A 15255-nucleotide genomic window follows, 5' to 3' on the forward strand; every position below is an offset into this window, starting at 1 on the left:
CAATAGACGTTTTACAGCAGCAATAAAAGCGGAACTGGCCTCTGAAGTGAATCTCTGGTGTCACGGTGTCCTTTTCAGGACACCAGATGGGTCGGCCCTACCATGAGGCAGAGTGAGGCAATCGCCTCAGGCGGCAGATGTTGGAGGTCAGGTCAGCTGCAGACATTTTCTCTGAGACTCCCTCCAACCATTCACCTCTGTTGGAGATCGCATGCCTTTCATATACAGCGGACGCTCGGGTTGCGAACATGATCTGTGCAGGATGCACGTTCACAGCCCGCAGCGTTCGCAACCCATGTCTGCACATGCACAGGTTGCAATTCAGTGCTTCTGCGCATGCACAAAGTGTGATTTGGTGCTTCTGCGCATGCGCGACCGCTGAAACCCGGAAGTAACCCGTTTCAGTACTTCGAGATTTTGGCAGTCCTCAACCTGAAAAAACGCAACCTGAAGCGTCTGTAACCTGAGGTATGTCTGTATCTCCTAAATTAGCCTTCTGCCCTCAGGGGAAACGGAGGAACGTTATCCTGTTACCAGTGCTGAAGAAAGAGTCGATTGCCAATCCACTTAGCTTCTGTACATGGCATGAAGGGGGCACCAACGTCTGCTTTGTCTCAGCCAGCAAAAGTCCTTGAGCTGGCTCTAGGCTCCGGCTGTTTTTAAGGATGAAGAAAGTTGAGAACATTGAGAAAGGATGAAGAAAGTTGAGGAGCAGCTGGAGGCGGCAAAAGAGGGAGATCTCCGGCCGCATCCTGGTTTAAATAGGGCAGGCCACGCCCCCTGAGCCAGCCTCTTGGCTGGCCAGGGGGTGACGCGGCCGGGGGTTCCCCCAATCACGTGGGGGCTGGGCTCCAGCCACCGTGCGCGTGATGGGGGTGTGAAGCCTGCAACCCCACCTCCTCTGCAGGGCGGAAGTGGCTTTGCCTTACTTCTGAGGTGTCTGAAGGCTGTTTGTAAATATCTTTTTGTTCATTCTGCAAAGCATCTCACGAGTGATTTGCACTCTATGCCCTTCCCAGGTGCTCACCCTTCAATTAAATCCTTGGAGAAGGCGTCCAAAGCAAACTTCTCCCCTGGATGTCTCCCCACCCAGATCAGGAAGTGTCGGCAGCCAGGAAGGCCACAGGGTCCCAGAGAAATATTTAATGGAAAGGAAAACACTCCGAATGATAAAGTAAGATCAAAATCCTGCACCCAAAACAATTCTCAAGTGCCCCGAGAATGATGCACATGAAAAATAGAAGCCTCTTTCAGAAAGAGAGAGAAAGAAATTGGAGGAAGGATTTTGGCCAAACATTAGATGGAGGAAGTACTGGTCTCCATGTGACTAGTCATGGTGCAGAAGACTAAAGTATGGGAGAAACTTAATTTTGGTGAACCCCTTAGAGCAGGACTTGTGGGCTCAGGAAGGTTCGGAGAGGTACTCAGTGCAAGCTGATTGTATTGAAATGGGAACCTGGCAGAATAGTGTTGGTTTGTTTTTTTAATGGCCGTTTATCCTAGGTCTTTAATGGCAGGTTGATCTCAAATACTAGGTGGCTATCTATCCTAACCTCTGTGGGCCATTTTGACAGGTAGGTGAGTTAGAATGAGTTAGACATACTCCTTAATAATCAGCTCTGTGTATTCATATATAATAATAATTTATTATTTATACCTCACCCATCTGGCTGGGTTTCCCCAGCCACTCTGGGCAGCTTTCAACTGAATATTAAAAACAGTACAGCATCAAACGTTAAAAGCTTCCCTAAACAGGGCCGCCTTCAGTTGTCTTTTAAAAGTAAAATAGTTGCTTATTGCCTTGACATCTGCTGGGAGGGCGTTCCACAGGGCGGGCGCCACTACCGAGAAATTGGCAATCTTTGCCTGTGTTGGAGCAGCACCTGGCATTACAGTATATTTCAGTGTCTGCAAACTAGTTAGGAAGGACACCTCCAAAGGGCTTCTTCTAAAAGAGCTGTTCTGCTAAAAGAAGCCTGTTATGGGTTTCAGAACTCACAGTTAAAGAGTTCTGTGTGACGTCTCTTTCCTGAGGCGTGGTTACAGATACTTACGGGAGTGGTTTGCTCTGAGTGTCTCAGTCTGCCTCTGGTACGCTATGCGAGAGGGAAGAATGGGCGAAGTTTCACCAGGTCTGATTTATGTTGTTATTCTACATGATTAAAAGCTAAGAAGATAAGGAAAGCCTTGTGTCTGCTTTGAGTTATTACCCAAACGCTGCAATTTGCTTCTAACTGCTGCGATTTCTCTGTTACCGGCCGAAGAGGCAGAAGGACTTTTGGAGCGGCACGGAGTGTTTGCGAGTTACGCAATGGAAGTGTGCCGGACGCCATGATTGTTCTTTCTTGGCACTCTTGGCCTCTTGGCCGCATAGGTTATGGGCCCAGCACGCTTCATCTCGGACAACAAAGGGTGTTCCACCTGAGAGGTTTCAGGTCACCAGTGCATGGATTGGTTTCGCACAGTGTGATTCTGGGAGTGTGGAAGGGGTTCAACAGGTGCCTAGGAAAGATGCCAGGAAGGGGCAAAAGGCAATGGGGAAGGTGTTGAACTCAAAGAGGTCTGTAAATAAGTGTCCTCAGTTTCCCTCAGGATGCAAGACGAGGGGGGGTGTTATGGGTTTCAGAACTCACAGAGTTAAAGAGTTCTGTGTGACGTCTCTTTCCTGAGGTGTGGTTACAGACACTTACGGGAGTGGTTTGCTCTGAGTGTCTCAGTCTGCCTCTGGTACGCTATGCGAGAGGGAAGAATGGGCGAAGTTTCGCCAGGTCTGATTTATGTTGTTATTCTACATGATTAAAAGCTAAGAAGATAAGGAAAGCCTTGTGTCTGCTTTGAGTTATTACCCAAACGCTGCAATTTGCTTCTAACTGCTGCGATTTCTCTGTTACCGGCCGAAGAGGCAGAAGGACTTTTGGAGCGGCACGGAGTGTTTGCGAGTTACGCAATGGAAGTGTGCCGGACGCCATGATTGTTCTTTCTTGGAACTCTTGGCCTCTTGGCCGCATAAAGCCAAGATGGTTTTGACTTGTTGCAATGGTGCAACATTGCTGCTCTGTACAAAACCGTAGCTTAGGATGTTCCATTGCTGAAAGTGTCCCGGCACCAGATCTTCTCTCCTTTTCTTGCACTGTAGAGCAACGAACCTGGATGAAAAAACCAGCTTTGTTTTGCTTCGCTTTTGCAGTCCAGTGCCTTAGGAGTGAATCAGCTTCCACCTAATTGCTTTGATATGAAAGATCTGTTTCTGCGATGCTGCCCAGCACATGATTTCCACCAGAAGGAAAACCGCAGGTGACAGCTCAGACTGCAGAAAAGAGAATGAGGAACTTCGAAGATGGAACAGCAAGTTCCTAATCTTCCAGTGGCTTCTGATGCCCCCAAAAAAGAGAATAGGAAACTGCCACAACTTGTGAACTTTGTCTATGGTTTTATTTGGCACACAGGAAACACCCTCCCTCCCTCCTTTAAGGCACATTTATTACAATAGCTGCAATAATCCAGAAAACTATAAACAGCAGTTCAAATTGCATGACCTTTATCCACTGCTGCTCAAGGATCCCCTTGTTTACCGCCTGACTTTTTCCTAACTATAGTTTGCCAAGATAAACACAATAGCAAACCGTGGTTAGCACCAAGCCTTTGAACCATGGCTTAGCAACTTTGCAAACCATGGTTTGGAGGCAAGGCGCTAGTCTGCCCTGGCGTCCACATCTCAATAGGGGGCTCACTGCCAATGTTGAAATTATGATAGTTTCATCCTTGCTATATGGTATAATAGTTTTAATTGAATCATGTTATACAAAATGCTCCATATTCTTATTTGCAATGCCCCTGAAGAAGAGGCATATTTTCAAATGCGTTAGGCCAATAAAACCTTCAGATTTCACCCCTCCCATTTCTCCCTATTATGGTTGCTTTCTCTCCTTCTGTTTCTCCAGTGGCAAAACACCGGCCAATTAGTGGCAGGAAGCATGTACAGAGTCAGGCCATTGGTCTAACTAGCTCAGTATTGACTGGAAGTTCTCCAGGATTTTTTTGTTTGTTAAGACTGGGGTCTCTCCCAGCTCCTACCTGGAAATGGCAGGGATTGAATTTGGGAACCTGTGGTCTTCCAGATACTGGATTCCAACTCCCACCAGCTCCATTCTGCACAGGAGGCAGGACTGCCTTCTGGCTGCTGCAGTTCTTACCTAGGATATTGGTCTGATCCACCAAGAAGACACTTCCAATGCCATTAAAGAAGCGTGCATACTCAGGAGCGCTTAACACAGATTAGTTTTGCCTTACCTGTCCAGTGATCTGGAGTATGCGCTCTCAGTTTGCAAATTAAAAACCCACCAGTCAACCATGGGTATTCCAGCAAGGGGATACAGAATATGCAAGTATGGTTAGCCCACATCTCTTCTGTTATTTGAAATCGGACACTCCCATTGCATATAATTAATACAAAAATACTCTCCCCAAATATGCACCTCTCCCATTGCTTGGTTTGTCCTCTCAATTAGATGTCTTCTTGATTGAATAGCATCTAATCTAGAAATCACCAAAGCCTCTTTTCTCAGGAGCCATTCTGTTCCCGAAAGTGGTCTGGGTCTTCAATATGTCTCTTTTTCATAGGAACTGGCCCCTATAGGAGTGCTCAGACTCCACAATAAAGTTGGTGCCCTCCAGCACTAAAGTCCTGTGAGTGTAACTTACATACAATATTGCATTGTGACACACAATAACGTTTCCCTCCTATTCCTTACAAGTGACACTGTATAGCATTGTTTAAAAAACCACACTGTGATTATATGTATATACACACACATATATATGTATGTTGGTGGTATCAGCTAATATTGCTTCAGAAGACTGGCTCCAGCCAGTGAACCTGCAGTTGGCCACCACAGATCGTAGCCCTCATTCGTTCCATCAATGTCACACCCCTTTCCAAACAAACAGGATATTCTGCTCACTTCTGACTGGCATACGGAGAGAATTCTGAGACTTGCTGATCTGAGTGAAGTTATTTGTGACTTAAAATGGACGAAGAGCTCCACCAACAGCTTTGTTTTCCTTCTGAGCTGTTTATCTTCCTTGGGAAGTCCAGACACCACTACGGACAGGAAGATGCAAAAGGCTCAGCCTGTCACACGTCGCAGGTGGACTTGGCGTTTTGTCCGTCGTTTCTCGACAAGTAATAGGCCCGGTTGGCTTCTGGGTAGGAGACTTTGGAGAGAGGAAGTTTGTAGATGGCGTCGTTGGTGGTAGTTAAGAGCAGGAAAGTGAGCGAAGATAAACAGAAAGGCCATGTTCCCAAAGGCATTCCGAACTGAAGGAGAAGAGAGGTTCAGAAATGGGGATCAGTCATTGCTTCTTTATCACAGATTCCTAAGTGCGTAAACTTGGTACCCATTGCGTCTAGAAGAGACTAACCCAATGTCCAATCTCCTTTTTGGACCTGAATCTAGATGCAGAACCCCATGGGCTGTAACATCCCCAACTTGTTTTGCTCCTTGTTTGTTCACTCCATCTGCCCACTTCCGCTTGTTGCTTTGTCAAACACAACCTTCCTCCAACATGGTACTTGGAGGAACTCAAACTTCTGTGTTCAGGGATTATGGAAGCTCCTGTCCAGTCACAACTGAGGTTGGGAAAGGCCATTGCAGTATCTGGCCAAAGAAGAGTTCTGTAGAACTCTACAGCTTGCTCAGTAGTTCGTGACATTTTCTTTGGTCCCCAAAAAGGATATTAGCCAATGGCAGATTTTGGAAGTACCGTATATTTTGCTCTATAAGACTCACTTTTTCCCTCCTAAAAAGTAGGGGGAAATGTGTGTGCGTCTTATGGAGCGAATGCAGGCTGCACACCTATCCCAGAAGCCAGAACAGCAAGAGGGATTGCTGCTTTCACTGCTCAGTGATCCCTCTTGCTGTTCTGGCTTCTGAGATTCAGAATATTTCTTTTCTTGTTTTCCTCCTCCAAAAACTAGGTGGTCTGGTGCGTCTTATAGAGTGAAAAATACGGTACTTATTATGGACCAGGGGCCTATGCTTTTTAAGCATCTTAGGTTGGTTTGTTCATTTGCTCTGGCTCTGAACAGGCAACAGGTATTCAAAGTGAAAAGACAACACGATAAAGTAAAGAACAGAGGATTTTCTCCATTACATCTCTTTACTATTCTGTGGTCTCCTCTCATTTCATTTCATTTCATTTCAAGGGTTTGTTCAGTTGTTGGGGAAACCCCAAAATGAAACAGTGGGGTTATGCAGGTGGCATGGAACAATGTATGCCATCACGCATAACATTTGTTTGCCTGTAACTGTTTTAAAAGGTGTATTGAGTTTGAATTTTAATGATGATGACCTTATGTATGTGTGTTCTGGACAGTGGATTCCAATTTCATTTGTATACTGGCTGTAAAAACCTTTTGATCCAGCAGTTCACACATTTTTTAAATAATGAATAATTGCAAGAAGACAGGAGTGCTGTAGAATAGCAGCTTTACTTTTTTTTATTCCCCTTTTAAATCTCCCAGAGTCAGGAGCCAAGACCAACAAGCTCCTTTTTGTGTGCTTCCATTTTTTTTAAGGTGGGGGGGGGGAATGCAGCCATCTCCCTGCTGCTTACCCTCCCAGCACTCTTAAGGTGACCTTATCACTAAGAAAGCAACTCTGAACACTTACTGATGAATTCAACCCCTTAAAGCCTGCAAAACTCACCACGGAAAACATATGGCCCAGTGCTCCTCCTGAGTAGGCAGTAAACAGAGCTGGAAAAAAAGAAGAAGAGAGGCATGGGTGGGGGGAGACGAGACAAAGGAGAAGTAAATTAGACTAGTATATATGGCAGATTCTGAAGTGTTCAAACAATTAAACCCATGTGTTGCAAGCAATTATCACTAATAGCCAAGGCAACACGATGACCAAGTAAACAATGCGATGTCAATATAAACTCTCTATATAATCTATACAGAACCTTGAAGAGTATGAAATAAATGAAATATGCACTCTCTGTGAAACCAAATAAACAGAAATCTTACAAATCTCTGAAAGTCACAAAATATGCACTCTTGAAAACAGACTTATGTTTATTTGGTTCTATGTTTTCAAGAGAATCCATCAAGAGTGCATATTTTGGGACTTTCAGAGATTTATAAGATTTCTGTTTATTTGGTTTCGCAGAGAGTGCATATTTCATTTATTTCATACTCTTCAAGGTTCTGTATAGATTATATAGGAGGTGGAGTTGCGGGCTTCAAGGCCCCAGCCTCCACATGATTGGGGAGATTCCCTGCCACGTCACCTCCTGGCCAGCCAATCGGCTAGCTCGGGGGCGTGGCCTGCCCTATTTAAACCAGGACACAGCCGGGGATCTTCCTCTTTGCCGCCTGCCAGCTGTTCCTGCTTTTCCCACCCTCCCGCCTTGTAAAGTTTTCGTTCCTTGACCTTGCTATGGACCTTGGTTGGTTGCCGTTGAGGGGCCTGGTAGGAATTTTTCCACTTGGCAAATTGGCACCAGCCACTTGGTTTTTGCCTACCTCGTAGCAAATCATCACAACTTTCTCAGTATTGGTGGTTAGGCATTGGTATTGCTCTGTAGATGGAAGAGGGGAGGTAGCGCCATCACCTGCCCCGTATATTGAAGGGTAGTCCGGTAAAGGATTCTGGGGGGCATGGCCCTGTCCGAAGCCTATGGAGGTGAGGGCCTAAGGCACACCCCCAAGCGGTGACCCCAGGGGAGTTCCTAGTTGATGTGCATCAGCAGGACTCCCCCGACTGGTGGTTAACCCTTCCCGGACTTCAAGTGGACGGGCTGATGTCGGATATAGTCGGTTAGGACCAATGCCTAAGACAATACCGCTCATCACCTGTAACTAATAAAGTTGTGGCCCATTAACCTTAATAATTGTGTCATGTGTCTTTATTTCCACTGGGTGGGGGTGGTGGGAACTCACTATACAACTTATTTTTCTATTCTAATAAAGGTAAAGGTAAAGGTACCCCTGCCCGTACGGGCCAGTCGTGTCCGACTATGGGGTTGCGCGCCCATCTTGCTTAAGAGGCCGGGGGCCAGCGCTGTCCGAAGACACTTCCGGGTCACGTGGCCAGTGTGACAAGCTGCATCTGGCGAGCCAGTGCAGCGCACGGAAACGCCGTTTACCTTCCCGCTAGTAAGCGGTACCTATTTATCTACTTGCACTTTGACGTGCTTTCGAACTGCTAGGTTGGCAGGCGCTGGGACTGAGCAACGGGAGCGCACCCCGCTGCTGGGATTCGACCTGACGATCGGCAAGTCCTAGTCGCTGAGGTTTTACCCACAGTGCCACCCGCATCCGGGACCCCTCTATTTTCCTTTTTTAAAACTTAAGTAATGCTAATGATGTGAGAATGAGACAGAAGAGGTGGCAGAGGAAATGGGTAGACCCAGCTTCCAAGCTTTAAATCCTGCTATAAACTAAGTCAATGTATATTTTTTAAAACCCAAGAGAAATCCCCTGAGTTCAATCCCTGGCATCTTCAGGGAACAAGTGATGGGAAATAAGCTCTCTGTGCTTGAGACTCTGGAGAGATGCTACCAACCAGAGGAGGCAATACTTGGTAACAGGGACAAATCCTCTGACAGTTTCCTATGGGTTGTGCGAGCACAATAGGGATGAAACTGGGCACCTACCACAAGCAAGTGCAAGAAGGAAGGTCTGCCAGGTGAGGGCGTAGAACATGCCCCCGATTGCGATGCAGGAGAGGCAACTGTTGTAATTCCACAAGCCGGCGTAAATATTGTTGAAAGGTGTGGCTAGGCTCAGGGCTGCAAAGAAGACAGGTGAGAAGAAGACACGTCACTCCTGGGCTGAAGGCAGGGCGAGGCGCCTTTGGCCCTCCAGATGTTGCTGAACTAAAATTTGGCCCATCTGATGGGAGATGGTGTCCTGCCACATCTGGAGGGCCAAGTGTTCCCCAGCCTTGATACCTAGGAAATAATAGGAGCAGCTGCCGAGACCATATAACACCAGTCTTGAAAGACCTACACTCTCTCTTGGACCACTTGCTATGCGCTCTACATGGGGCTACCTTTGAAGGTGACCCGGAAACTACAACTAACCCAGAATGCAGCAGCTAGACTGGTGACTGGGAGCAGCTGCCAAGACCACATAACACTGGTCTTGAAAGACCTACACTGGCTCCCAGTACATTTCTGAGCACAAGTCAAAGTGTTGGTGCTGACGATTAAAGCCCTAAATGACCTCGGCCCAGTATACCTGAAGGAGCATCTCCACCCCCATCGTTCAGCCTGGACACTGAGGTCTAGCTCTGAGGGCCTTCTGGCGGTTCCATCACTGCGAGAAGTGAGGTTACAGGGAACCAGGCAGAGGGCCTTCTTGGTAGTGGCACCTGCCCTGTGGAACGCCCTCCCAGCAGATGTCAAAGAGAACAACAACTACCAGACTTTTAGAAGACATCTGAAGGCAGCCCTGTTTAAGGAAGCTTTTAATGTTTAATAGGTTATTGTATTTTAATGTTCTGTTGGAAGCCACCCAGAGTGGCTGGGGTATAAATAATAAATTTATTATTATTATTATTATTATTATTATTATTATTATTATTTGATTAGGTCCACACAATCTCTAGAAACCTTCTACCCTAGGATCTCAAGATGGAATTTGACATGCAAGCGTATCTGTGGCCACCCCCCTTCATTTCACCTAGAGGCAAGTGTGGTGTAGTGGTTAAGAGCAGTAGACTCATAATCTGGTGAACTGGGTTCGATTCCCCGCTCCTCCACATGCAGCTGCTGGGTGACCTTGAGCTAGTCACACTTCTCTGAAGTCTCTCAGCCCCACTCACCTCACAGAGTGTTTGTTGTGGGGGAGGAAGGGAAAGGAGATTGTCAGCCGCTTTGAGACTCCTGAAGGGGAGTGAAAGGCGGGATATCAAATCCAACGCTTCTTCTTCCCTCTTTAGACCCCAAGCATGGTTCGTTGGTTTTATCTGGCAAGCTAACCAGATACTAACAGTTGTAACCCCAGTTTGGCAGGATATCTATAGGATGGAGTACTTAGGATAATGGTTTAAGCCAGTTCCGGCTGCCTAGGGCATTCTCATACCTGCAGGCACCCCCAGTGCTGAGCCAATCACGGCATGGATGAAGATGAGTGGGGAGGAAATGAACAGAGCCACCATGATAATGCCTCCAGTCCAAGGGTTATCGCAGCCATACACCTGCCCAACTCCCACTGGGACGGACTGCAAAATCTGTGGAACAGGTATTAGGAAAAGATATATCAGGTTTCAGCAGGACATTACAGGAGATGCTCTGCTTGAAAATGAAGCAGTTTGACCACCCCAGAACTTTTGCAGACATGAAGAGTATTGAAAGAGGGGTCTCATGTGACCGACCCATTAGCGTTATGAACACAAATCAGCATGAATGAAGAATAACCAATGCTCTGTTTCCAATAACCAATAACCAATGCTCTGTTTACAGGGACGCGGGTGGCGCTGTAGGTTAAACCACAGAGCCTAGGACTTGCAGATCAGAAGTTCGGTGGTTCAAATCCCTGTGACGGGGTGAGCTCCCATTGCTCGGTCCCTGCTCCTGCCAACCTAGCAGTTCGAAAGCACACCTGTGCAAGTAGATAAATAGGTACCGCTCCAGCGAGAAGGTAAACGGCGTTTCCGTGTGCTGCTCTGGTTTACCAGAAGCAGCTTAGTCATGCTGGCCACGTGACCCAGAAGCTGTACACCGGCTCCCTCGGCCAATAAAGCGAGATGAGCGCCGCAACCCCAGAGTCGGCCACTGTTGCTCAAGGGCACCATCTATGCTGCCTTGCTACCTGAGGAACCCAGAAATACTGGCTTCCCCTTGTCAGCCCTCCTGGGTGATGGACACTGTGGCTTCCAGATGCTGCTGATCTTCAGCCCCTCTCACCCCTGGGGTTGATGGGAGTTGGTGTCCAGCAACATCTGGAGCAGGACTGTCCCAAGACGTTTTGGCACTTGGGGCAGATCACAAAATGTTAAATGTTCGGGAAAAGTCAGAAGCCCAAGGCAGTGTAAGTTCCTCAGCTAAGTTTATTCAACATATGTCAGTGACAACAGCTCACTCATAGGAAAACAAGAGCCGAACTGACTGGACAACGCAATAATAAACCGTGCATGAACTGACCGTTGATGGTTGAAAATGCATGCGCTTACTTGCCATTGGAACGTTTGACTACCAACGCTTATACGATTGGTTAGAACACGCCTTGTAACATAAGATGTGTTAAACCCAATACATAACAGTATCAGGAACAAAGGGGAAAGAAGTGATCTGCCACCCTGGTGGATCCTGCCGCCTGAGGTGGCTGTGTCACCTTGCCTAACTGGTGGGCCGGCCCTGGTCTGGAGGGCTGCAGGGTCCCCATCTCTGTGGTGAGGATTCTGCAAGGACATTCCATTCATTAAATTCCTCCTTCTCCTGAAAGGAGAATTGGGCATCTCAGCCACCTGCACAGAGTGGAAAGCTAGCCATCAACAGGGAGCTCCCATCTTAAGACATGACTCTATCTGCTAACGGGAGGTTACTGCTCCCCCTCCAGTTGAATGAAGTTTGCTTCTGTTCCAGGGACATATAAACTGGTCTTTTGTGAGCTGAACTCTCGACCCCTGAGCTGGTATGCGCCCTTCCTTTCTTTCAAACAAGCAGCTAATGTCAGGCAGTGAATGTTATGAATCTGAACTGTGATGAGCCGGCCGCCGAAACAAAGGCCCCCTTTTAAATGAAATTAAATGCCCGACGCATGAGTCTGCTTCAGCTTGACAGCAGAAAACTCATTACTGCTTTGGCTAAGTCACAGGGGAGCGTTCCACTAAATGACGCTGCTGGCACACGCTTTCTGAAGTCTCTTGCGGAGATAAGAATAAAAAATATTTCTAATAACCTGTTAATCTCACATAATACGTCTCCCCTCCATGGAAGCTGGAGGTGACTGGTCTCAATGCCAAAAAACCCATTTGCCCAACGGAGGCCCCAAGCTGTAGTTTTCCACTGAGTTTGTGGGACACCGAGCTGCTCACGTCAACAGAGTCATTTCAGGAACGCAGCTCCTGAACGTACAATTCTGTGCATATCCCAAATATTTCATTACAGCTAACTGAGCGAGTGATTGAGGGGCCGGGTGTGTGGCCCTGAATCAATATGATCTTGAATCTAACTCTCAGGTTAGAAGAGACAACGATGGGGAGTGATGAGGGTATGAAGAACACCATTAGGACAATCGGGGTTAAAATCCAGAAGAGCATTTGAAGAAAAAACATGAAAGAAAAGACATTCTCCTTCCCTCCCTCCAACGTAATTTTTGGTGGAGAAAACTCTTCTCCTTGACAAGGGATACCAGCTGAAGGGAAGTCACAAGGTCGGCAGATCAAAAAGGGTTATATGTTGATTAATGTATTGTAATGACTGTGTAAAGAAAATAATAAAAAAATATTGGAAAAAAGAAAAAGAAAACTCTTCTCCATGCTATGAGTGGGGGAGAAATTTGATTCTCTTAACTTCATGGATGCCGTGCGAGTAATTCACTTATTTGTTTTTTAAAAATTGTTTCTATTAAATATTTTCTTGGTTACAAAAGCACATACGGCGTCTCTGCTTTCAGTTCATAGAGTTTTCTACAGATCATTCATATTCAATGTGAGATGCTAATGCTATAGACCATTTAAAGTTGGAGGAGAAGAGAAGGAGGGCAGAAAACTTTTGTTCTTCTACAAAGTGTAAAAAGGTAAAGGTACCCCTGACCATTAGGTCCAGTTGTGGACGACTCTGGGGTTGCGTGCTCATCTCGCTCTATAGGCCGAGGGAGCCAGCGTTTGTCCGCAGACAGCTTCCAGGTCATGTGGCCAGCATGACTAAGCCGCTTCTGGCGAACCAGAGCAGCGCATGGAAACGCCATTTACCTTCCCACCGGAGCGGTACCTATTTATCTACTTGCACTTTGTGCTTTCGAACTGCTAGGTGGGCAGGAGCAGGGACCAAACAATGGGAGTTCACCCCGTTGCGGGGATTCGAACTGCCGACCTTCTGATAGGCAAGCCCTAGGCTCTGTGGTTTAGACCACAGCGCCACCCACATCCCCTACATAAGGTTTTTGTGTTAGCATCACATGGGTCGGTCCTATTTCTATTCATTTATTAGTTTTGTTGGCGGAGAGAGAGGTTGGGACACAGGGCACAGTTGGTTGCCTATAGTTGACTATAGCAGTGAGTTTTGTTTGCGAGTGTGGGAATTGTTGTGTCAATTTAGCCATATTGATTCATATGCTGACGGTGGGTTCCTGTTGTCATCTTGTTGGGCTGCGTATGTAACAAAGGGGAGCCACACTGGGGTGAAGATGTCCTCTTTTATTTGTCCCCATGCTAGTTTCAGTTTGTTGGTTTATTTTTCTAGTAGGGCTGTTTCCCATAAGGTTTGGTACCAGTGGTCCATGTTTACTCCTGAAGGGTCCCTCCAGTGTCTGGCTATGATGTTCCTGGCTGCCAAGAGAAGTTGGCTTATGAGTATGTTGTAGTGTGCATGTGAGTTGCTTCTGACCTGCCATGGACAATCTGGAAGGGAATGTGGACCTCAGGCTACCTTGACACATAAATTCAATCCCCCTCCCCACATCTACGTACCTACAGGACCGCCTCTCCTGGTACGCCCCGCGGAGGACCTTAAGGTCCACAAATGACAACATTTTGGAGGTCCCAGGTCACAAGGTGGTTAGATTGGTCTTAACTAGGGCGACGGCCTTTTCAGTACTGGCCCCGACTTGGTGGAACGCTCTGTCACAATAGACTAGGGCCCTGCAGGACTTGACATCTTTCCGCAGGGCCTGCAAGACAGAGCTGTTCCGCCTGGCCTTTGGTTTGGACGCAGTTTTCCCTCCCCTTATGGTTTTGATCTATGGGCTACTTTTAAAATGAGGCTGCATTTTAAATTGCATTTTAAATTGCATTTTAATCTGTATTTTAACCCCCCCCCCCCTATTATGATTTTACTGTAATTTTACTGGTGTTAGCCGCCCTGAGCCCGGCTCTGGCTGGGGAGGGCAGAGTATAAATAAAATTTATTTATTTATTTTAAAATTATTATTATTATTATTATTTCTTGGCAGCTCCACACTTTGAAGGTCTCTTCGCATAATTATTCAACGGGTGGCCAACTGAAGCTAAAGTGGTTATAGCTAAGGCTAGGTCGATTGCTGAGCTTGGATCTGTTCGCAGGAAGCATGGAGCTGCCCCTTTTCCACCTGATCACGTTGGGCTGTTTATTTGCCCTCGTGCCAACGAGAGACCAAAGTCTCCGAGATCCAGGATGTTTAGAAGTTGGAAAGATCACTTGGATGCCATAACGTGTCAATTGGACCCAATTAGGCAGTTAGGGGAGTTAGTTCGCGGCACATATAAAAGTCGATTGCCACAATAAAATCTTATGCACAACTTTATCAGCTGGGTGTTTTTCTACGGCTCTGGGGTTGTCACGTAAACCAAACCCACAAACAGCCGCTTTGTGGGTTAGGGGGCAAAGGAAACGGCTTAAAATCAGCACACATTGAACTAAGAAGGGTAGATTGTAATTTCCCTTCAATATCACATCAATAATATTTCGATCTGTTTTCCTAGGGCTCCTTAAAATGTGTGAGGCCCAGAGGTCGGTGCCTACTCTGCCTGTTTGGTAAACAGGCACTGTTTGTGGCTTACCTAGGCAAATTTGGTGTTGGGCATGGGCCACAGACAACTGCTCACATACAGCACCCACAAATTGAGGATCCTGCCTGGGATATATCTGGTGTTTTTATGTTGTAAACCACCCTGTGTTCTTCGGATGAAGGGTGGTATATAAAATAATAATAATAATAATAATAATAATAATAATAATAATAATAATGCCATTAGGCAGATTGCAGTGACCACCTCAGGCAAACCAAGCATCCTCACTGCTAATAATTCCAAGTTTGCTCCTCAAATCCTCTATATTTCAGCCACCACATGGTGAACAGGAACATTATAAAAAACTACTGAAATATTAAGAGCAAAGGGGGGGGGGAGCAGATGGACACCACCAGAGAGGGGATTGTAGAAGCACGGGACCACTACTAAGTAGCACCATTTAGGCAACACGCCGTAATATCACCACCCTGAGAGCGGTAGGGCCTGAGATTGTTGATGTTGGGGGAGGCACTCTTTTACGTACTTGGGCCCCAGTATAGAAGCACTGTGAAACCACGAGCCAGGATGAAACCTTGAG

At 46.6% G+C, this 15255-nt stretch overlaps 1 protein-coding gene across 3 annotated transcripts in view; it reads right to left on the reverse strand.

The window, feature by feature from the left end:
- Positions 1-3407: 3407 nt before the first annotated feature.
- The window catches only part of LOC114589779 (urea transporter 1-like), a 28269-nt gene continuing 16421 nt past the window's right edge, over positions 3408-15255 (reverse strand). For all 3 annotated transcript variants that reach the window (XM_077936516.1, XM_077936515.1, XM_077936517.1), the window contains 4 exons: positions 10091-10238; positions 8659-8793; positions 6708-6757; positions 3408-5317 (listed from right to left, as the gene is read on the reverse strand). In XM_077936516.1, coding sequence (XP_077792642.1) covers positions 5135-5317; positions 6708-6757; positions 8659-8793; positions 10091-10238 — 516 coding nt within the window. In that variant the 3' untranslated portion in view covers positions 3408-5134. The remainder of the gene's footprint in view (positions 5318-6707; positions 6758-8658; positions 8794-10090; positions 10239-15255) is intronic.

This window comes from Podarcis muralis, chromosome 11 (genome assembly GCF_964188315.1).
Source record: "Podarcis muralis chromosome 11, rPodMur119.hap1.1, whole genome shotgun sequence".
Taxonomy (NCBI): Eukaryota; Metazoa; Chordata; class Lepidosauria; order Squamata; family Lacertidae; genus Podarcis; species Podarcis muralis.